The sequence below is a fragment of the Zeus faber genome (assembly GCF_960531495.2).
Source record: "Zeus faber genome assembly, chromosome: 13".
Classification (NCBI taxonomy): Eukaryota; Metazoa; Chordata; class Actinopteri; order Zeiformes; family Zeidae; genus Zeus; species Zeus faber.
Window position 1 is genome coordinate 30,002,823 of NC_137198.1, and position 23,681 is coordinate 30,026,503.

At 45.5% G+C, this 23,681-nt stretch overlaps 1 protein-coding gene across 4 annotated transcripts in view; it reads right to left on the reverse strand.

The window, feature by feature from the left end:
• Positions 1–3,547: 3,547 nt before the first annotated feature.
• The window catches only part of rin3 (Ras and Rab interactor 3), a 40,055-nt gene continuing 19,921 nt past the window's right edge, over positions 3,548–23,681 (reverse strand). For 2 of the 4 annotated variants that reach the window (XM_080012129.1, XM_080012131.1), the window contains 9 exons: positions 22,403–23,651; positions 21,948–22,128; positions 20,843–21,014; positions 8,462–8,583; positions 8,159–8,351; positions 7,814–7,945; positions 7,552–7,718; positions 5,724–5,838; positions 3,548–5,602 (listed from right to left, as the gene is read on the reverse strand). In XM_080012129.1, coding sequence (XP_079868255.1) covers positions 5,364–5,602; positions 5,724–5,838; positions 7,552–7,718; positions 7,814–7,945; positions 8,159–8,351; positions 8,462–8,583; positions 20,843–21,014; positions 21,948–22,128; positions 22,403–23,651 — 2,570 coding nt within the window. In that variant the 3' untranslated portion in view covers positions 3,548–5,363. Of the gene's footprint in view, positions 5,603–5,723; positions 5,839–7,551; positions 7,719–7,813; positions 7,946–8,158; positions 8,352–8,461; positions 8,584–20,842; positions 21,015–21,947; positions 22,129–22,402; positions 23,652–23,681 lie in introns of those variants that run through there. The other 2 variants (XM_080012130.1, XR_013844449.1) reach the window with 2 other exon arrangements.

The following is a 23,681-nucleotide window of genomic DNA, read 5'->3' on the forward strand; positions in this document are numbered from 1 at the left end:
AAGAGTTGCCTGTGTATGCTACCTGCTCTGCGTGTTCCTTCGCTTGTGGAAAATGCGGTCTAACATACAGTTATATATACTTATAGTGCATTGACCAACCTGCACTGCCTTTGAACCCCATTCTATACATGCACCCGCATGCGCGCGTGCACACACACAGCTCTAGATCAAACCAACAGTGAATGGTTGAAGAATCTCTGTGTCTTTATGATAACACTGAGGCCCCCGAGTAGCAGAAGTCCTATCAGCTTGTTAGTGTCCTATTGCGTGGATGCGCGGTTCGAGCGACAATGATACGATCACCAGAAGTCATTAAATGCTGCCTGGCGAGGCCACAAACTCGGCCCCACAGCCGGTTAAGCCTTGTTTCGGAGGGTACAGAGAAAAACGGTGGGTGTTTTACTCCCGATTCTAAGGTCTACGGCAACACTCTCGTTTCCTGTCTCTTGGAAGCGCTTTTTTTGATCCCTCATATCCATAGCAAAACATGACAGTGACATCTACACCACACAATGGCCAAATGATGGACAACGAGGCTTGTGCACAACATTATTCTGAGCGTCACAAACCCCCGGGCTTTGTGGGTAACTTTGATGACAAACACGTCTGACCTAGGCCGTGTCTGGCCAGGTGACCTTTCCACTAATGGTATGCCCCCTGACGCAACACACACACACACACACACACACATACACAATTTTCTCACCTGACCTGCGACCCGTGACCAGTCTTTTGAATGATGGTGGAGATAGGTCTAGGGCTAACCGTTGTTTCCGGTTGCCAAATGAAGACCTGATTTTCGGACCCCACATAAGCAGGCCGTTGTGGCTTTTGTCACTGATTGGCCAGACTGGAGTCTTGAACAGTGTCCCTCTACTTTGTGCCGGTGTTTGATGCAACAGCTAGGGAGGCACTGCCCCTCTGCAATAGTCTACCACTCATAAGAGATCTACTACATCTGCCATAAAATTAAAAAAAAATAGATATAGTTGCAGGCAGCAATACATAAAGTCCAGTTTAATTGGTATGACATCTGTGACGTAATGATGTTCCAAGGCCTATTTGCAATGCTGTAGACGTTATTAAGATGAATGTTTTCACTAACTACAAATCATGACGACATATAACCAAATAAATTGTCTGTAATGGAATACAAGCTTGTTATATATATTACATGTTATATTTTCAACAAATCTGACGGTGGTCATTCTCCAAGTCTTCTCTTATTCTCTCAAGTCTTTTTTGGAGGTGTTTTTCCGGTGAGTATTCAGAATGCAGAGCTGAGTTTGTCACAATTAGCTCTGAGACACTACCACTGACTTTATGTAGTAGAGGGGAAAAGCATGACAAGTGTTAAGCAGGATAAGTGTTTCTGTGTTTGTGTTATATTTAACAAGTGGCAAGTGGCCAAAACATTTGGACAAAACAACAAAAGGCCAAAATATATCAATGTGTTTAAATGTCATCTGACATATAATACTTGGTATAACACGATCCCTGATTAATAATTGTACATGTATTACCAGAAATTGTTAATAAGCATGCATCATCATTTACCAGTGATACCTCTGGATTGTTTTATCAACTGACATGGCTATATTCCGCAATGCAGAGTCATAGTGATCATCACCAATATGGAGAGTAAATGCCTCAGCATACGTTAATTAGAATGTTGTATTACAGAAGGTATGTATCCTTGGCAGTTCTGGTATTGCAATATAATCTCTTCCTAGAACATTATCTTTTATTCCACCCGATGTTTGCGAGTCCTGATAAAGGCTAGTTCCTTTTATTAAAACATCATTTAGGTCACTTACTGCTCAGGTGAAATCATTCTGGATCCTGCTCTTAAGTACTGCTGTCAAACTAACAGGTGCACATTGCTGGTTCCTGGAGTCTCCAAACTGTGCATAACCATGATTCAATTTGCCTCTTAACACAGAGATGTGTGCAGTAAAAGGTATATTTAAAGGCATTTAATTTCCATCAAATAGTGTCAGAGATCTTGTAGCAACTTCTGTAGGCGTTTTTCCAGTCGTTATTTCAGAGATTTTTGAAGTCCTCGTTTTAGAGTTTTCTTTTCCAGAGTTTTCAGAGAGTATTTTGCTCTATTTTTAAGAAGAGAGTGGCTGACCTCTAAAGCCCATTCTTTGCTACTTCTTTGCTGCCTTGGAATGTTGGTTTCTTTGAGACATCTGGAACCCAAAAAACACAAAAAAGAATGAAATTATTTAATTTAACGGACAATTTATACATGTTCCTTAAACTGAGCAATCGCTTATGGTTATTGTTACAACTAACTATAATTCAGGAAGATTGGATAAATCTATGTAATGTCTGTAAATGTAGTAATTAGTTATTAGTAATTTACCCCTGGGATTATTAAAGTATTTCTGATTCTGATAAATTCTGAAGGTGAAGTTATTGGGTTTTTGTTTTTTAGAACCCTGGTGCATGTCAGCTGTCCTCAAAGCGTTTTTGTTTATGATGTCTAATAAGCTGTGCTTTGTTTAATCCAATTGTCATTTGGTAATACTTGAACCTAATGATATTCAAACATAATTAAGATTTATAGTAATAAAGTAATACAAATCACTGTGTAATTTTCATTGCAGAGATGAGAAATGCCACATTTTTTACTAACTACAAAAATGGACCAATATGGATCAAACTTGGACGACGATGTGTAGGAACTGCCCCAAATACATAACCCGCACTTTGAGTTAAGTCCAAGATTCACCAACTTATTTTAAGATCATTTCTATTTTTCCATGTTTCAAGAAATCATTAAAACCCATGGGGTTTTTTTGTCTTTTTTTTTTGCATTGCTTTTGACGAAGGGCAGCGCAGGTGTGACAAAAAGCAAACTCATTAGACTGGCCTTTTTAGTGTAAAAATCAGGAGCTGCGAAAGTGATGTATTTGTCAACAACTGGCCCTGTTGCATGTTAAGCTTAAATGCACGTTAGGCTTCGCTCTCACGTCATGCAAGAACTTTCAAGAAGGATTCAAATGAAGATAGGCACTGTAAACAGGAAATGGAGACTCGTTGGCTCACAGGAAGCTTGTTAGTATTTAGGGTTCCTCGTTAGGTGACCTCGTCAACATACAGGAGGGTTTGTGAAGGCCGACAGGTGGCCGTTAACGATGCTTCCGGAACCCCGCCTGGCTCTAATGAGGCTAACAAGCGTCGGACAGTCTCAACAGGAGCCACGGCAAATATGTCCCAAACCTATTTCCTACTAGCATGTAGTCACAGGGCAACTGACCTCACCTGTTCCCCCCAGTTCCGGAAAATGAAAAAGAAGAAAAAAGAAAGACATGGCATAGATATGTAATTATGTTGTGCTGCTTTTCTATCACTGACATGAAGTTGTTCTATTTTTTTTTTTTCTGCGCTGAATGTGGAATTGTTTCATTTATTTTTTACATCATGGCTGACGCATCCACTTGGAAACCCGATAGCTCTCACTACAAGGTTCAGAATAATTTCAGTTTTGTTTCTGTGCTGCTGTTTCAGGACACCGTGTGGATAACAATGGCTTTATTTCACAGAAAATACAGATAACAAGACATGCTTACAGCTTACAGATTACAAGGGCCATTGTCCAGGTCTGGATCAAAGGTGATGAAGTGAGAGAAGACCAACTGATGATGGTACATTTGACCAATATACGTGTTTCAAGATCATTGTGACAAAATGTATGCTAACATTCCCCCTAAGGGTAACCTTCCATTTTCAACATGTGAAATCATATTAATGCAAGTAACTAATTAATTAAGTAATTAATGTGACTGTTTAGGTAAATAAAAGCCTGTCCTTCAGACATGTATTTCAGATTTTGCATACACACACATCTCACAGTGAATTGTAATATTTTTCTGGTCTCAAAATGATCGTTATCCGCTCAAGCTCACACAATCTCAACAAATTCAGGGAAGAACTTCCAAACTGCTATTCTGTCGCTGAAATGACAATTCTAATGGTCTGTCCACACATATACGGACTTTTCTGAAAAGGCTTTTTTCCCCTCTCCGTCAACACGAGAATGCAAATATCTCATTAAACTTGATGTCAAACACCACAGAAGAACATTATGCGTATTGAGCTTCTTCATAATATTCATACACAACACTGTATGGGCGCGTATCCTTAAGTAAGAGAGACTTTTAAACATTAAACAGGCGACACTGCGGACAACACAACGGTTGTCCGCCATTGCTCATAGTATTCTGATGCATGCGCAAAAATGTGAAAGTTGAGGTCATGATGTTGGTGTTTTCAAGAAGCTCCATTTTACTTTGTCTACAAGAATACACAGAAATTGAGTTTTGAAAAATCTCCACCCTGGCAGGTGTTTTCCAAAAGCTCAGTTTCCAGTGACCTAAAACAGGGGTTCTAAAACTTCTGTCTGGCAACACCGAAAAGAAAAGTAAAAAAAGTCTTGCGACCCCGTCATTCCGGCTCACCACTGTTCGATTGAACAGCAGCATAGTTATGTACACTTACAAACCTCCTAAAATCATTGCCATTTCTGCTGCGTGATTTGTGATGTAAAAATTATAACTTGTGCCATTATGGTTTTTGATATATTTAACACTATATTTCATGAGCTGTTATGTAACTTTCATAATCGTCCGTATTGCTCAAAAACAAGCTTTTTTGTTTGTGCTACGTTTGTGTTTAGGTTTACTAAACATCCTGATTTGAGCGGGACAATCCTGCATTTTGACCAATCGTCCCGCAAGCAGAAGGAATGTTCCGCATTTTGACCAATTAAAGCTTGTAAATTGAAATATATACATTTCTATAAAATTGACCTTCCCATGCATGCTGCTCAGAGAGTCAGCAAAGTGTCTCCTCTTCTCCTGCGCAGGCTGCACTGTCAGGGACAGGAGTGGGAGAGTTAGTTGCTATGGTTACACACACACACACACACACACACACACACACACACACACACACACTCTTTTTCTCTCTCTCGCTCTTATGGAGAATGTAGCCTACTGAAGTTATTCATTGTGTATCTACTGAATAATTTAACTGAGATAATTATTTCTCAGAATGTATTTTTATTTTGTGAAACATTTTCCTTATTTTTGTGCATGTTCAGAAATTCATCTGGCAACCCCCAGAAAATATTTGGCGACCCACAATTTGAGAACCCCTGACCTAAAACACTGTTTTCCTGCGGACAGAAGGCCAAAACGCAGAGAAAAAAATATATATACTTTTTCAAAAATATACGTATACATGTGGATGGAGCCTAATACTGCTGACGTAAAAACGCTGATGTGACAGCATCCTTACACAATGGCGCTGCAACCACAAGGCTGCATTCCTTCAATGTTCTTGAGGAAGAGTCACAAACTGATCAGGCTTTCCTCCTCCTCTTCCTGCTCAGCCACGACAATGCCACTTGGGGACGTGTCATCTCCGGTGTCGGGCTGAGGCTCATTGAGGCCGAGGTCAGTCGCGTCGGCCGGGTGGAAGACGAAGCAGTAGCGACCTTGCGGCAAGCACTTCTTGACACCTAGGGCCAGCTCCGCGGGGTCTAGCCGGCGGTCAGCACCGTCCACCAACGCACTCAGCATGTAGGAGTCTGGGGTGGGCGAGAAGCAAGATAGGTATGTCAGACCAGACCGATCGAGCTTGGAGAAAAAAAACTTGCGCTATCAATTTTTTTCTCAATCAATTTCTCAGAGAAAATACTAAGCAATGACCTTTTTCAAAGCGGGCCGCACACTGATCTGCCAGCTCTTGGACGGTGGTGGTGGGGTGGACGCCCAGTGTGCTGGGGTTGGATCCCATGTCTGGGCAGCACACGGTTAGGAAATCCTGCAAAAACCATAGTAATGGAGCAAAATTCTCTCACGGGAACGGATATATATTTAGTTTAGCGCTGTCAAAATGAACATGTTAATTTTGTAATTAATTTAAAACATGTAACGTGTCAAGAAAAATGATGGCAATTAACGCAGCAATCAACCCGTGGGCCACACCAGAAGCGACACATCATCAATGCGAAAGCGGCACGTCATTTGATGAATTCCCACTGGGTCCGTTCCGTCTACGACACGCCAGCGAATGCAGCATTCTCGAGACTTTTAACTTCAAATTGTGAAATTTCTCAACTTTCAAAGGGTAAGTTAATCTTTGCTTTAATTTTCAACCTTTTCATTTCATTTGCATTTGGAGTTTGTTTGTTTATTGACATAGCTGGATTAGTTTGTGAGTTTAGCATTCATTGTTTATATTTCACACAGTAGCTTCTGGCTTGAATACAACATGTTATCGCTGGAATGAGTAATAATCTCTAGATCCATTTCAACTATTGACAGGAGGAAGGCGGTGCTGATTCTTCTCTGTGGGTCCGAAGGAGAAGGCAGAGGGACAGCAGCGGTAGGTTCATCCCATTAACCAGAGGAGGATGCAAGGAGATTTTCATAATGTATAAATGTGTACCTATTGAGCTGTTTCTGTAATAAAGCGTTTTCCGATTGTTATTATCAGTTATTTTTGGTTCAATTATTAAATGAAGAAAAACATGCAATTGATATATTCTTGTACATATTTATAAAAACATTGATAATCCCTAAATTATCATTTATATTATAATAAATTATTGCCTTCTAAGCTGATATCTAATTTTAATGGCCTTGATGGTTTTAAAATTCATCTGGCACTTTAACATTTTTGCCTTAAACAATAGTATTGCAATTGAAATAAACTTCCTTTGTGTTGACTCTACATTAATACCATGATTTTACATATAAATATCCATTATTACAAGCTTCAGTCTTAAGGAGAAAAAAAGTGATTAATCGTGATAAATCACAGCAAATTGTGCGAATAATAAGTAAAACATGATCTATGGACAGCCCTTATTTAGTTTTATTTATTGAGAAAATATAGTTGAATAGGTTACAAATACATGTAATTTGAACAAAAATACATGTGTCCGCATATATGTGTTTATAATACATGCCAATATGTATAACTTTACTTTAAGAATATTTTTTACAAATATTTATGTTTTGAATATCTTAGTAAATAGGATCAACATTGTTTCATTGTTTCTGTGATAATTTTATATATTTGGCTACATATGTATATTTTATATATTTGGCTATTTGTGTATATGTGCCTCTTTTTATTTAGTTCATTCTTTTTAATGATTTTTTATCAGACTGTTAAGCTTCTAATTTTTACACTAATTGTCTGTAGAGAAATGCACCAATGCTCACCACGACAAAATCCATGTATATGAAAATGGATCTGACATATATGTATGTGACATGTATTTGCCATTTCATGCTGAAATAAACCACCATATGGTCATTGGGTAAAAAGTGTTTTGATTAGATTAGATTAATTTAAAATAATTGTCATTGCCAAGAGTACAAGTACTGAGGCAATGAAATGCATTTCTCTGCATTTTACCCATCCTAGTAACTGACGTGTCTAGGACACGTGTGTGTGTGTGTGTGTGTGTGTGTGTGTGTGTGTGTGTGTGAGAGAGAGAGAGAGAGCGAGAGAGACACTGTGTACTTGTATAGATGCCTGGGCCACGTGCTCCTTGTTGAGTGTGCGTCTCCTCTCCCAGCGGTGGATAGAATCCTGCACCTCTCTGCTGAGCTGCCGCGTTGCTGCTCTCTGCTGGTCAAAGCACTTCATGTGCTCCAGGGCCCCGTAAGTGGTGGTCAGGTAGTAGGAGCCTACACACACACACACACAATTATAAATGCTCTCAAATACACACACCCGCACGTACACTGTCTGTGTGTGTGTGAGTGTGTATGTGTGTTCCTACCTTCCCCCAGCGTTAGAGAAGGGTCCATTAACTCCATCATATACTCTACATCCAACTGCAGATTGGCAACATTGGATCGAGCCAGGACATACATCATTACAGGCAGGAAGTCATCAGCGCCATAGGTCCGCCCTGGATAACACACACACACACACACACACACACACACACACACACACACTGAAATCAGAAATGTATTTTTATACTTATTTATTATTTTGTTGTTTTGAGATCAATTCACTGGTGTGTATTACAATATTCTTAAATATAACACAAATTAAATATAAACAAATGTTTTATGGACTGTTTCATAAGACCGTGACTCAAATAAATGGACTCGCTGACCCGGACCTGGACCGCTGAGGGACATGGAATCGTAGATAATCTTGCAGGTCTTGAGGAGCAGGTCGATCTTCCTCTGAGGCGAATACTCAATGTGGAGATTTGTCAGCTTGGTGGCAATCTTCTCCATGGCTTGGACCTCAGGGATAGCAGTGGTCACTCCCAGCGCTGTGGTGGTACTACTCAGGACTATACTCTGAAGTATGCACAAAATATGTTATTATAGTAAATACTGCTATTACTATACTAAAATGGATCTTATGATTTTCTAGTTAATCTCTTAAATTCTTGCATCCCCCATGCTACCTGGTTCTGTGCCAGTTGTTGCAGGCCGCCGTGCTCCGTGTGCAGTTTCTCCAAACTTCGGTAAATTGGCTCCCTCAGAGGCTTCAGTACGCTCTTACACAGCGCCGCCTCCACAATGGTCTCTGAAATCACCCAGAATAACAAACACAATGCCTGAACAAAATATTTAAACATTGTTCTTCAGTGATGCATTCAGTGATGCATTCATGAGGACACAGCAATAGATGTCTCAACTAGCTTAATCGCAAGTTGGTCCTTTTTTACATTCAAGTAGTCGTCTTCAACTATTTTGGTGAAAAATCTTAAAATGTATTTTAGACAAAAAATATATAGTATTGAGTAAACTCCAACCATTAACACCAGAAAATCTGTGTTTTTTTACTTCAGTAATCAGCTGACAGCGAGCCAATTCCCAACTTCTGGTGTTACGGTGCCTTCAGAAACCATGGACATGTACTGTGTCTCTGATAGACATAACTGGTACATGGCTGAGCTTCAATAAAAACACATGGTAAATGGTTTGTATTATTGGAATGATATTACCCAGCATGTAAAATCCTAACCCTAAACCCTATTTCAGATTTGTGGAAACTTTTATTTTATTTGTGAAAACAGACAAAATGTGGGATTTCACCATTTTTTCTATACAGAAAATACTGTACTTATAGTCAAGCCTGGACTAGATTATGATAAAAAGCTTAAACAGCATAAACCTTTATTCTAATTTAAAACAAGGTGGTGTATTTTTCCACATAGATCAGTCACGCACAGTGACTGGACTGTGTGAGTCAGTCTACTAATGGTACTAAACTAACAGAAATAATTCTAAATCTAAAATAAAAAAACACAGGAACCATTATGCTGCTTTGTAGCTTTGTAGCATGGTGTGGAAACAACCACCTCCTCCTGAATGCAACCAAGATGAAGGTTGTGGATTTCAGGAGGACCAGGACTAAGCTGAACACTATTTCCATCCTGGGAGAAGAGGTGGAGGTAGTGGAGGGTTACAGGTACCTGGTTCTTCAACTGGACAACAGACTGTACTGGAAAGGCAACACTGAGGCTGTCTAGAGGAAGGAACAGAGCAGACTCTACTTCTTGAGGAAGCTCAAGTCCTTCAATGTGTGCAGCAAGATGTTGCATATCTTCTACCAGTCTGTTGTGGCTAGTGCAATTTTCTTTGTAGTCATCTGTTGGGACAGCAGCATTAGAGCCAGCGACTCCAAGAAACTGAACAAACCGATAAAGATGGCTGGCTCTGTGCTGGGGACTGGGGGCTAGAGCTGATTGTGGACAACATGATGTTGCATAAGCTGCTCAGCATAATGGACAACACTGCACACCCTCTACACAACCTACTGGTCAGACAACAGATTGTCTTCAGCCAGAGGCTCCTTCAGCTCTGCTGCAATAAGGACCATTACAGGAGGTCATTCCTGCCCACGCAATAGCCACCTACATTGACTCCCATCTGTGTCAGGAGAGGAAACTCCTCCTCTGAATGGCAATACACAAGGCACATTTTTACTTCACATTTAACTTCCACTTTTAAGTTTTACCTTTCACTAAGTTAATGTCTATTTTATTTTATATGTATATGTACATGTGGCAGACAAAGGGGCGTGGTCAATCACCGGCTGCGGAGGACAGCACGGTTCCCTTTCCCACGGCCACCAAGCTGCCTCCAGCCCAATCAGCGCCCCGACTCAAGGCAGGGAGTTTTTATTATTGTTTGTCTTGTAATATTGTGTGAAGTGGACAATAAAAACTCTCGCCATGTTGGTGCACCACGGCCAGAAAGACCCCGTCTCCCTGCCTAAAACCCTTACCAGTGGGCAGGAACTCCCACAGTACAGTAGATTCACACATGCACATGTGTATATGTATGTGTCTATATATATATATATATATATATATATATATATATATATAGTAATTGATTAAAAAACGTGTTTTCTTATGTGTGTTTTGTCATGTATGTCATTACTGCTGCAACACTGGAATTTCCCTTTGGGGATTAATAAAGTATCTTTATCTTATCTTATCTGCATCATAACTGAGTATATAAATAGGTTAATAACGCATTATAAATATGTTATTGTAAGCCAGGCTTAAAATGCAACACTAAATCTAGGGGGCTCCTGCCGTTTCTCTCTCTACCAAGGGGTCCTTGCACAGAAAAAACACCCCTGCATTTAAAGATAGGTTTGCTACTTTTCAACCCAGGCATGGTTTATATGTTGGTTCCCATCATTTATAACGTTTGGGTTGTGCTACAACCCTAGTTTTATGAATAAAGAATGAGAATTCTTATTGTGCCTTAAGCTGTCTCCAGACAGCTCCACTGAATAAAGCTAAAAGCCCTTTTTTAACCGGCCAAGTCTCAACTTGGCCCTGACAGGCTGTGATGACTTCATCTTCCTCCCAAAACTCTTACCTGCGGGCAGGAACTCCCACAAGTGGCGCCTGAGCAGAGACCTGGGAAGGGGCAGGGCGGCGAGTGAAAGGCGCCCTACAGCCGATCCGCTGGCTGCGGAAACGCCTCGCGGAGCTGGAGGAAGAGCGGGACTACCTCACTGCCCGCTGGGGCGCGTCCTTGCCAACCGGGAGCCGGCCAGAATAGCAGATCCATGTCCGACCCCAGGACCCACGCGGGATTTGCCGGGTCCCCAGCCCGTCCAAATGGCCTGGAGGACAATGTCCGGGGGGGCGCTACGTCCGACCCCAGGACCTACAAGGAATTCACCGGGTTCTGTGGTGCTGCGGGACGCTCTCTCCCCTTCCTGTGCTGTCCCCTCTCTGTCCCCCTCAGCTCCCAGGGCGGCGCTGCCACGGGAAATCAAGGAGCCGTGCAGACGTCTGGACAGGGGTGCGGACACTGCGGGCGGCCTAGCCACGACGGCCACGACTGTCCTCGGATGGAACTTGGCCAGGTGCTCTGGGTCGCCGGCCCGCCGGACCCCTCCCCCGGTCGGAAAGGAGCCTACCAAGTACCGGTAAGGCTACAAGGGGGTAGACATCAGGCTTTGCTGGACTCGAACTGGCTGTTCGCAGACGATGGTCCAGCAACGCCTGGTTCGACCCAGGGCTTTAGTGGAGCCGTCACAGGTTGAGATTCATTGTACATATGGGATATTCACATGTATCCGATGGTCTGGCTCGAAATTCGTTACAAGGGAAAAATGCATCGGGTACAGGCTGCGGTTAGTTTCCGCCTGTCGCACTCCCTGATTTTGGGCACGGATTTGCCATGGTTTGACACGTTGATGAGAAAGGCTGGGGGAGTGCATTCACGGCCGGAAATGTGTTGTGTGGCGCACGGTGACGCGGAGGGGTCTTTGGCGGGCGCGACGGGTGCAGGGGCAGCAGGATCCCAAGTAGGGTCTCCCCCGGTCCTTTTAACCTTCCCTATCGACAATTTTCCACTGGAGCAGTCGCGAGATGACACCCTACACAGGGCCTTTGAGGGGGTAGTTAAAATCGATGGTGTATTGAAGCGCCCAGACGCCTTGCTCACCCACCCGTATTTTTCGGTGATTAGGGACAGGTTATATCGAGTGAGCTGAGACACTCAGACAGGAGACGAAATAACCCAGTTGTTGGTGCCAGGCAGCTCACCATAACCCAATGGCCGGTCACCTCGCTCACGAGAAAACATGACAGCGAATAATGGCCTGCTTCTATTGACCGGGCATTTGGGCAGATGTGCGTAAATGGTGCGCTGCATGTCCAGAGTGCCAGTTAGTCAACCCTCTGACCATGAGTGCCGTTGAGACCCCTCCCCTTAGACAAGGTCCCGTTCGAAAGACTCGGTATGGACCTCATCGGGTCGTTAGACCGCAGTGCCCACGGATATCGTTTTGTGTTAGTGCTCTTGGATAATGCAACCCGGTACCCAGAAGCAGTGCCGCTGCACCGTATTACGGCCAAAAGTGGGGCACAGGCGCTGTTTCAGGTCATCTCCCGAGTCGGGATTCTGAATGAAATCCTGACTGACCAGGGCACTACCTTTATGTCACGTACACTTCGGGAACTTTACGAGTTACAGGGTGTCCGCTAAATTCAGACCAGCATTTACCATCACCTGACAGACGGCCTGGTGGAGCGCTTTAATAAAATGCTGAAAAACATGATTAGAAAGTTTGTTCATGAAGATAGACGTAATTGGGACAAGTGGTTGGACCCCCTGTTGTTTGCGGTGCAGGAAGTTCCCCAGGCCTCCACAGGATTTTCTTCCTTTGAACTCCTCTTTGGCAGGAGGGGGGTTCTAGACCTAATTAAAGAAAACTGGGAGGAAGGTCCTAGCACCAGTAAGAATGAAATACACTATGTTATGGACCTGAGAGCAAAGTTACACGCACTGATTCGGCCGTTATCACTGGAGAATTTGCTCCGGGCTCAGGAATGTTAGCCCAATTTATACGACTAGGGGGGCTCAACAATTTGCACCGGGAGACAAGATGTGAGTGTTGCTCCCTATATGTGTGAAAATGTAGAGCTTCAAAACACGGTATTGTTTGTGGGAATCAAGCAAATCGTTCGGAAGCTATGACTTATAAATCGTTTGGAAACTATGACTTATTAAAGATTGAGGTTTTAAAAACAGAAGTTCTGAGAAATTAGGCTTTAAAGTTTTAGAAGCATTTCAAGACTTTTTCAGAACAAAATACACATTTAGGAACACAATTTAAAGTGCTTTAAATGGTTACGTTTAGATAATGCTGTAGTCCTTCAATGAGATCATGTTGAACCGTTTTTTTCTGAAATTATTTGAATCATCATACATTTATAAAGAAAATATTTGAGAATGTATAATGCTTGTATAGCTGTATGATGCAGCTAAATGACTCCATCAGTTCGGGTTAGGGTTAGCGTAACAAGGCTAATCACATCATATGCAAGCTACTATGGCTAATTATATACAGAATACAAATTTATCTCATTAGGATATACCCCTTAAAACGCATCATCTTGTAAAGTTGCAGCTTGTAAAGTTGCAGCTCTAGCTTGTAAACATGTTTAAAGCTAGAGATGCACAGATTGCAATTTTCTTGGTCAATTCAGATACCTGATTTTTTTTTAAGTCTGACCTGCCGATTTCGATTTCCGATCTGCTGTACGTCGATGACAAATGCATCCCGTGATCTGATCACGCTCACGTAATAGGACAGCCGACATATAGACTGCAATTTTCAGTTACCACAATAGTGTAACGCTGGGGTACTGTGTACATGTGTGTTCTGTTGCTTTAATTAAGGGGGGTTGGGGATTGGCTGCAGGTTCTGTTCCGGGAAGGAGAAAAAGGAGGGAAGCGAAGGTGGTGGTTGTGTTTGTTGGTGGTGCGCGCGGGGAACGAAGTAGTTGAGAGACACTGCCGCATCTATCAGTTACCTTGAGCTAGCCACCCTGTTATTTGTTTTAATCCAGTGCCCTCAACCTCGGGTTAGCTGTACGTCAGTACGTGACTGACAGGAAAATAAATCTGGGCTCAGTGTTTGAGTTAGCAACTTGGATCTGGTCTCCACGCCTCGTCTGTCAAGCTACCCCGCTAAACGTCACATTGGTGTCAGAAGTGTTGGATTTCCCACTAATCCACGGTAGCTAAAACGACGACGATGGAGGAGAAAGGAATGCTGAGTGGAGTGCTAACCCCCCCTCCGTCTGTGGAAGCAAAAGTGAGTCAAGCGCGCTCGGATATAACTCCGGCGGAGATGGAGGCACGTTCGGGTGGAACAGAGATACAACGGAGGACAGTAGGAGACGAATCGATTGATTATCAACATCATAGTTCAGCATACACACCCGAAATGGAAAAGAGACTGTTCAGAGAGTGGCTGAAGACACGCTATGCGGCTGCGATGGAACAGCAACCCGGCAGCTCAGCTGCTGCTGCTGCACAGAGACGTGAATCTGGGACTAGTTGGGAGGGTACTATTCCAAAGCTGAGGGTTCTGAGTTTGGAAGACGAGCAGGATAGCCTTATGGGTGAAGATAAACAGGCTACTATTATTAACCGTGTGTTCGCCCAGCCTGAGGGATCAAGGAAACAAAATCATAATGTTGAACCAGTAAGACGCCTTGAGGGCGATTACAGGAGCGAAGGGGAGGAAAATGTGACTCAGCATGCTTACTACACCCCCTTGATGAACTGTGATAACAGGCCCCCTGACAGCTCCCAGCACTCCGGTCAGCGGCCCCTTCCTGACCCTACTGTAATGCTGACTACTGCTCTCACTCAAGCCTTCAATGCAGCTATAGCTCGTGCCTCCTCGTCCCCGAATACCGCAGCAGCGCCGGCAGCCACTCAGAGAAGAGACCAAGTTAAGGCTGGGCGATATGATGGCTCTACTGATTGGGAGACATATTGGGTTCAATTCAAGTTGACAGCCAGAGCCAACGGGTGGGACAAAATGGAGAAGGCGGTCCAGTTAGCCGCAGCCCTGGAGGGGGCGGCTAGAAGGGTTTTGTTGGACCTTTCAGACAGTGAAATGGCTGACTCACAGGCTATAGCAGAGGCCATAGAAAGACAGCTTGGTGATCCAATCAATAAGTCAACAGCCAGGCAAATGTTTAATTAGAGAACACGCAGAGAAGGAGAGAAGCTGGGCGTGTATGCAGCTGAATTACGCCGCCTGGCCCGTAAGGCGTTTCCAGAGTTCAGTGAAGAACAGAGTTTAATCCTTGCAACGGAGGCGTTCATCAGCGGACTGAGGCCTGACAAGCTGCGGGAGCAGGTCCGACTCAGCAAACCTGAATCCTGGGAGGTCGCGCTGGAGCGCGAACAGGAGGTGGAGGATATCTTTACGGAAGGACGGCATTGGAGGCCGACACGCAATGTTGATTCCCTTCCGCGGCGGGACACAGCTAGGCCCCCACCTAGGCCTCAGTATTCTAGGGGGGCACCAGACCAGCTGTCTCAGGTCTGTTGGAGGTGTGGCCAAATGGGCCACATTCAGTATAACTGCCCAGAACTCTCTAATCCTATGCCGCCTGCCCAACGGCAGCCGCCGGTAAACGGGGTGGGGAGCAGAGGTGAGGAAGGTCACTCCGCTCCTGGCCGTTCACCTTCCATGTATTTGCCAGCTATGAATAACTGCGTCGGGGTGGCGGGTTCTGTACAACCACAGTCAGGGCTCAAGGTGTCCCGAGTGCTGTCCCTGATTAATGGGAAGCCTATATGTGGACTTGTTTATTCAGGTTTTTCTGTGACAATCGTACGCCCAGACATGCTTCCAGAGAATTTCCAGGGGTGCTCTACAGTGCGGCCTCTCATCACTGTGAAATTGACATCCAGTTGGGGGAACAGACTTTCCCTTACACTGTGTGGGTGGCTGATATCCATGAAGAGTGCCTGCTGGGGTTTGACTTCTTGCGAGACGCTAATGCCGTGTTGGATGTGGGTCGAAAGAGGGTGACGTTCATGGGTGGTCCCCCACTACCCCTGATATGCGGGGATGAAGGAAGTGGGGCGGTCCAGACGCCCAGCGTATTGGAGAAGGCAGAGACATGTGGGGAGGTTGCCCGAGAGGAAGGGCAATCAGAGGCTTCAACTGTCCCCGCAGAGACCATGCATTCACAAGGACACCTGCCACAAGAATCAGGCCCAGAGCGTCTGGCGTGCCTGTCCATGGAGCCTGCGATCAACAATACAGCAGTGAGTGGGGGCGAGACCCATGGTCTCCCGCAAGAACCACCTTCCCAGGAGCAAGTTATCAAGATGGTTCTGGATAAAAATAGAGAGGGGATGTCAGAAGAACAACAGCAACATTTATGGGATGTTCTGTATGAGTTCCGGTCACTGACCTGGGGAGGACCCATTTGGTGCAGCATGAAATCGACACAGGCACGGGGCACACCATTCGCCAGTGAGCACGGCGCATTCTGCTAAAGAAGCAGGAAGCTGATGAACGATGTGTGGAGGAGATGTTGGAAGCTGGGGTGATTGAACCCTCAAGCAGCGCGTGGGTGTCGCCCGTGGTAATGGTGCCGAAGAAAGGTGATTCAGGGTGGCGGTTTTGTGTCGATTTCAGACCACTGAATGACATAACTGTGAAGGACCGGTATCCCCTGCCCCGAGTTAATGATGCGCTGGAAGGGGTCAGAGGTTCAGCCTGGTTCTCCTCGCTTGATTTGAGGAGTGGGTATTGGCAGGTCTCGCTGTCACCAGAAGACCGGCCTAAGACGGCCTTCACAACAGGCTCTGGATTGTGGCAGTTCACGGTCATGCCTTTCGGATTGTGTAACGCCCCAGCCACATTCGAAAGGCTCATGGAGAGAGTCCTTGCCGATGTCCCACCACAGAACAAGCAGGTCTCACTGGATGACGTGCTGGTCCATGGTCCAGACTTCACCACTGCCTTACAGGCCCTTCGGTTGGCGCTCTCCAAGTTCCAGGCAGCGGGGCTGAAGCTGAATCCAGAGAAGTGCAAGATGATGCAGAGGGAACTCATTTTCCTGGGCCACAAAGTGAGCGGTCAGGGGATGGACACAGAGGAGAAGAAGGTTGAGAGATGTATGGCCCTGAGGTTGGATGTGACGATGGACTGGGCAGGCGAGCAGCAAGGGGACCCTGAGTTGTGTGAGGTCTTAGGCTGGCTGGCTGCTAACCGAAGACCGGATTGGTCGGAGATTGCGGCAGCTGGCCCGTCTCTGAGAGGACTGTGGTCGCAAAGGGATGGCCTAGCGCTTCGTGATGGTGTGCTCCGTAGACGTTGGAAGGAGCTGGCATCGGGAAGAGAGAAGTGGCAAGTAGTTGTGCCGAAAAGCCGTCAGGAAGAGGTGCTGAGCTTCCATCATGGGCAGCCTGGGGTGGGGCACTTTGGCATTAACAAGACGCTGAATAGAGTGCAGGAGGGGTTCTATTGGAGCACCATGAGGCGTGATGTGGAAGCCTTTTGCCGGAATTGTGATCCCTGTGTAGCCCGCAAAGGACCCTCAGGCCAGAGTAGAGCGCCACTGCAGCAGTACCGGGTTGTAGCGCCCATGGACAGGGTCACTGTGGACATGCTAGGGCCCTTCCCCCACTCACGGCGGGGCAACCGCTACGTGATGGTAGCGATGGATTACTTCACGAAATGGCCGGAGGCTGTGGCCGTTCCTGATCAAGAGTCAGCGACCGTGTGTGGGGCGTTAGTTGATGCGATGTTCAGTTGGTTTGGCATCCCTGCGGAGCTACATTCTGACCAGGGGACCAATTTTGAGTCCAAGCTGTTCGGGGAGGTGTGCGAACAACTCGGAATCCGCAAGACTCGGACGACGCCCCTTCACCCGCAGAGTGATGGTCTGGTGGAGAACTTTAACCACACGCTGGGAGTACAGCTGGCCCTTGTGGTTGACAAGGACCAGAAGGACTGGGATCTGCATTTGCCGTTGATCCTGATGGCTTACCGTTCAGCGACACAGGAGACAACTGGGTGCACCCCGGCCCTACTTATGTTCGGTGGGAAGCTCCGGACCCCGACCGCTCTGGCAATGGCCTGCCCCCCGACACTTACCAGGTACCGGCTGGTACGGAGTATGCTATCCTGCTCAGAGAGAGGGTGGAGATGGCACATGAGTTTGCGAGGGCACAGGCTGAGACTGCGGGGGCGCGACAGAAGCGAGCGTATGATCAGCACGCCAAAGGGAATCACTTCGACGCAGAGGACTTGGTGTGGGTCTATGCACCGAAAAGGATCAAGGGGAAGTCGCCTAAGCTGCAGAGTAAATGGATCGGCCCCTGCCGTGTTTTGGAACGGGTGGGGGAGGTGGTCTACAGGGTGAAGCTGGCTGTTCGGGGAAGAGTGGTGGTGCTGCACCGTGACCGTTTGGCATCCTACAGGGGCGCGAGTCAACCAAACTATAGTCAGGCTCGTCGCACCCCTCCAGCTGTGCAGACACAACCTGAAGATGGAGCCTTCTCCCTGCCGCAGTCTCCTGTGGGCTCACAGCGTTCATCTACACGTGCTGAAGGAGCCACATGCTCACCGCCCTCCCCAGGGGAGCCACAGAGTACATCGGGGCGGCAGCAGACGGAGATTCAGGTCACGCCACTGGGAGCAGTTGTTCCAACACAGGATTTCGGGGAGAGAGGAAGCGGGGAATGGGGGATGCAGCGACCCAGGCAACCCAGGAGAGTCCCCCAGCGCTACTTGGATTGAAGTTAGTTAGTTCCTCGAGGACGAGGAAAGGGGGGGGCAGTGTAACGCTGGGGTACTGTGTATATGTGTGTTCTGTTGCTTTAATTGAGGGAGGTGTCAATGGTTGGGGATTGGCTGCAGGCTCTGTTCTGGGAAGGAGAAAAAGGAGGGAAGCGAAGGTGGTGGTTGTGTTTGTTGGTGGTGCGCGCGGGGAACGAAGTAGCTGAGTTTACCTTGGGCTAGCCACCCTGTTATTTGTTTTAATCCAGTGCCCTCAACCTCGGGTTAGCTGTACGTCAGTACGTGACTGACAGGAAATAAATCTGGGCTCAGTGTTTGAGTTAGCAACTTGGATCTTGTCTCCACGCCTCGTCTGTCAAGCTACCCCACTAAACGTCACAATAGGGAGAGTGCTGATTTTGACACTGTTTATTATTTTTCATTATTCACTATGGAACAATGATAGAACATGAAACTGCCACTAAGTTCCAATAAAATAGAATATGGGACTGTCACCAAGTTTCAGTATAATTCAACCTGTAACTCCCACTGAGTTTTAGTAGGACACAACATATAACTAACATGGAAATGTCCGGTTCAAACTTCAAATCTCTTTCACTTTAAGGGAAAATATACATTTATATTATATCTATATGGTACTTTGCAAATAAATTGCAATCATTACAAAAAAAGTATAAAATAAAATAAATGGCCTTCAGATTCTCTTTCACTGGAAGTCCTCCTTCGCTCACCGTGCGTTAAACTAAGTGAATCAAATTGAACAACGTGACTCATCAAGAACCATGTCTCAAAAAAGAGTCAAACTTTTCATCAAGATCATAGCTCCGCTGTGACGGTGATAGAAACGCAGAATGCAAAATCTTGGAATATTGTCAGGGGATAGATAAATAATTGCTCTAATCTTCTTTGTTTACCTTGAAGTACCTCCAAACAGCCGACATTCTATTTATTTAGCTCTTCTGTTGTGAGTGGCAACTACACAACCACGTTACATTATGTTGTATCGGGTTTGGGTATCATGCGTATCAGCGGATGTTGAGTGAGAGGTGAGGGCTTCCAGAACCACAGGTCGTAGCATCTGGTCCAATCCGAGGGATGTAGTTTAAATACCCAATAAATGTATGGTATTGTTTTGTATTGATTAATTGATTTCTGTAATTAAATTTCAATAATATATATACAGTATATATATATATAAATAAATAAAATGTTGCGTTGTTTCAGCTGGCATTTCGTACCTGCGTATTTTGACTAAGAATTGCATAGTTGGTACAAAAAATGCATGCAGGTTGGCAGGTCTGATAAAGCTGTCTCTGAGCACATGGAGCGACACTCTGTCTATGACGACGTATGCAACTTATACGTGCAACATATTTATAAAAAATAACTTTCTGCTGTAATTTTCAGATTCGAACAATTACAAGGCTTGAAGTTTAATCAATCAGTCAATATTGTACTGTGACTGAAGTTTTTTTTTTTACAATTCACTAGTAAAATAAAGATATGTTATTCATCTCAATTCATGCATCAATTAATCTCGTTTCATTATGACATGTAGGTCTGGCTTACAGGAAAGAGCATTGTGGCGGACCAAGGGGCGTGGTTAAGTCGTGGCTGCAGACAGCAGCATGGCTTCTTTCCCCGCGACCGCACAGCTGTTCCGAGTTGGCCAAATCAGTGCTAATGCAATCGGTGCTAATTGGTCCTATCCGCGGCAGGGCGCTTTCTTAATGTTTGTCTGCCTTGCAGAGGGAGATTGATGCACTGGCTCGTCAGCCTACCAGGAGCCTGACTCAAACATAACTCCTCCTGCGCCCAAACTCATTATTCTGTATCATTTATCCGAGCCTTTTTGTTCAGTTTGTTTAATAAAAATCCTCGCCATGTCAGCAACCCACGGCACGAAACACTCCGTCTCCCTCCTTAAAGCCCTACCTGTAGGCAGAGATGCCCACAAGCAGTTTATATGTTGACTGTGTCCAATGCTGTGTTGGTCATACTATAGAAAGATTTATTGCTTGTATTTAGTGAATAATACAGAAGACAAAAAAAATTAAAAAATAAATAGTAAATCGCAATACTGGTCTAGAAAATCGCAATTAGATTATTTTCCCAAATCATTTTGTCCGAGCCAACAGTACAGCGCTGCGAAATGCGCCAGGTTGGGACATGGTGGGTCACAAATGCTAATATCGAAAGCCTAAGACCTGGGATGAAAAATGGCAAACCAAGTTTAACTTACCAAGTTTGTCCTGTGTATACTGATGTTGTGGTTCCATCATGCTTTGCATCTCGGTGCTTTGCAACAGGTAGCTCTTCAGCTGGGTCATCATCTGTCTGATCTCCTGCAACAACTCAGTGGAGGAGGGGTGACGTGACATGGTTTCCAAGGTGAATGCTCTGTGCTCTTTGACCTGCGTAGGGGGGATTTTCTTTTTAAGTTGGCTAAAATATGTCATATCTAATGGTCGAAATGGTGTATTTTTTTCTTTGCCATTCATAGTGTTGGTTTAACTATTAGGGTCTGCTTGCAGCATTCGGCCAATTGAAAACCTTATAGGAATGTGTATTTCCCATCAAATGTATCATTTAACCATTCATACGTAGTAATTTCATAATTTCATAATAATTTCACACCCTTTATGCTGATTTAAACCCCTAGATGGTTTGATGCGCCACGCTTACTATCTGTTATGCCGATTTGATCACATTTGTAATGACGCGTTAATATTATGACCTGGATTTCAGGTGGTTTCATTAGAGAACAGTCAAATACAGTATTTCAGTTTGTAAACACATATTTCACTTTCAAGTTCTAGTGTGAAGTACCTCTTTAAAAACAAATTTTTGCATTGTTTAATCTTCAACCATGTAACAACATTCCCACAAAAAGAAAAACTAGAAAAACTGTTAATAGCTCAAAAAGGGAAAAAAATTTAATGTCTTTGTTCCCTTTTTGAGATATTAACTGTTTTTCTATAAGACACCCTGCTGCAATACAGTAATTCCACAGTCAGACACTTTAGTTTAAGTGGTCGTTATGTTCACATTCGCTCTCCAATATTGATGCTAGTAGCCTTGCATTGGTGTGAATCTGCTTGCTTTTGCTGCAGAGTTATTCATCATTCAAGTACAAATCACACCCCCATTTCCTATTCCGGGACAGAGAAACTAAAAATGCGTCAGCGGAGTGTATTAAGTGTCGGCTCCCTTTCACTCATTTTCCAACAGCCACCAGGGCCATTGTGAGTGCAGTCAGTAACACTTTGGCAACCATGATAAACGAAGGCCATTCTCACCACTGGTGTCAATAATGAAAAGTGCCAGGACTGGTCAGTCCTACTGACCAGATTGCCAAAGTAGGTGAGGGGGTCCCTGGCCAACTCCACAATTCGCTGGGTGAACCGGCGGTCATGGCTGATGAGCCCAGTGAAGACCGATGACAGGCGGTTCTTGGCACGGCCCAACATGACCGTTGTGGGGGTTCTCTTCACCGCAACCTTGAGGTTGCGACACTCTGAGCTGCGACTGAGAAGAAATGCACCGTTCAAGAGTTTAATATCACTCTACCACAGCCTTCATCTCCAAGTACTCTGTAGTTTTCTAGTTTTCTTTTAGAGAGGTACAAGATGGTACTAGGTGACCTAGCATGCTAACCAACTGTAGTTTTACTACTTTGCAAAGATACACAAATTGTGCAGAGTCGGTTACTGGTGTGACTGGGGCCTAAATAATTTACTGGTGCATCCACCCACCCACCCATCCATCCATCCATCCATCCATCCATCCATCAAGAACTCACCTTGGGTTGTGTTCCTGTTCCTGGCTCATCTCCCCTTCTTCCTCTGTGCTGCTGGTAGAGCAGGAGTCAGGTTCTATACCCACCACGGCCCCGCCCTGCGGCGAGTACAGGGACACATCTGGCCGCCGTGACACTGGGGGAGGTGCTGTCCTGATCCCTGCACACTGATTGGTTGACCCAACTCCTCCCGACTCAGGTCGGGGAGGCGGTGGCTGAGTGGGCTGTTTCCTCCTGGGCGGCGGGACGGGACGCGAGGGCTTCTTTGCCAGTGGACAGGAGCCTGCGTCAGGTTCATTCTGTGCCTTCTCGACCTCTTCGTCTTCTGTCTTTGCCAGCTTCTCTTCCCTCTCTTTCTCCCTTTTATGCCCCTCATCTCCCCCCTGCTTTGGTGAGTCTTTGCTCTCTCTGTCTTGGCTGCTGTGAAGAATCAAGTCCCCCTTTGGGGTTGCGGAAGTTCCTTTTTTCCCTTTTTCGCCTCCTTCCCTTCCAACATTTTGAGTGGGGCTGCTTCCTCTCTCTGCTGTGGCATTACCTAGGTCTCCATCCCCTTCCTCCTTGGCGCTCTTCCTGGAGGAGGCGCCCCGCCGCAACGGAGTGGGTGCTGGGCGGGATGCAGCCTGGCTTTGTGAAGGGCCCGGAGGCCTCGTTGGAGGCGCAGACACCAACTTTGACTTCTGCTCTTCTTTAGAACCTCCACCCCTCTCACTTCCTTTCTCCTCTGCACTCTCTTCCTGTTTTTTCTCACTCACCGGCTTGGGTAAAGATGGGGGGTTTGCCCCGGGGACGAACACAGAGGGCAACCGCAAGCCCAGACTAGGTGGCCGAGGGGGCGGGCGCTTGAACCTCGGTGCCAGTTCCGCATTGCCTCGGACCTCTGAGGTTTTGACACACTCCCCATTCGCGAGGTTGAGTTTGTGGGAGGTGGTGGAAGGGAGGTTTCCCTGTTTGTTTGTAGGCGCAGAGCTGGAGGACACACCCACCGGCTTGGGGGTAGAGTCAGGTCTCAGGAAGTTACCCTGTGATATGGAAATGAAAGACATGTTGGTGGATGGATGGAGAACGTCGCTCGGTGCAGAATTGGGGCGGATGGAGGAGGGTTCAGTGGTTTTCATGTGCTCTTCCACGGTGACAGGGTTGATGTAGCAGAACTGGGTCCGTTTGCTGTGGTTCAGATCTGAGTCCATGTCCTGGTCTTCAAATTCGTCCTTTGCCGGACAGGTTGGAGCTGATGTCCAGAAATCAACACCATCTGTAACAACAGAGAGATTTATGAAGAATT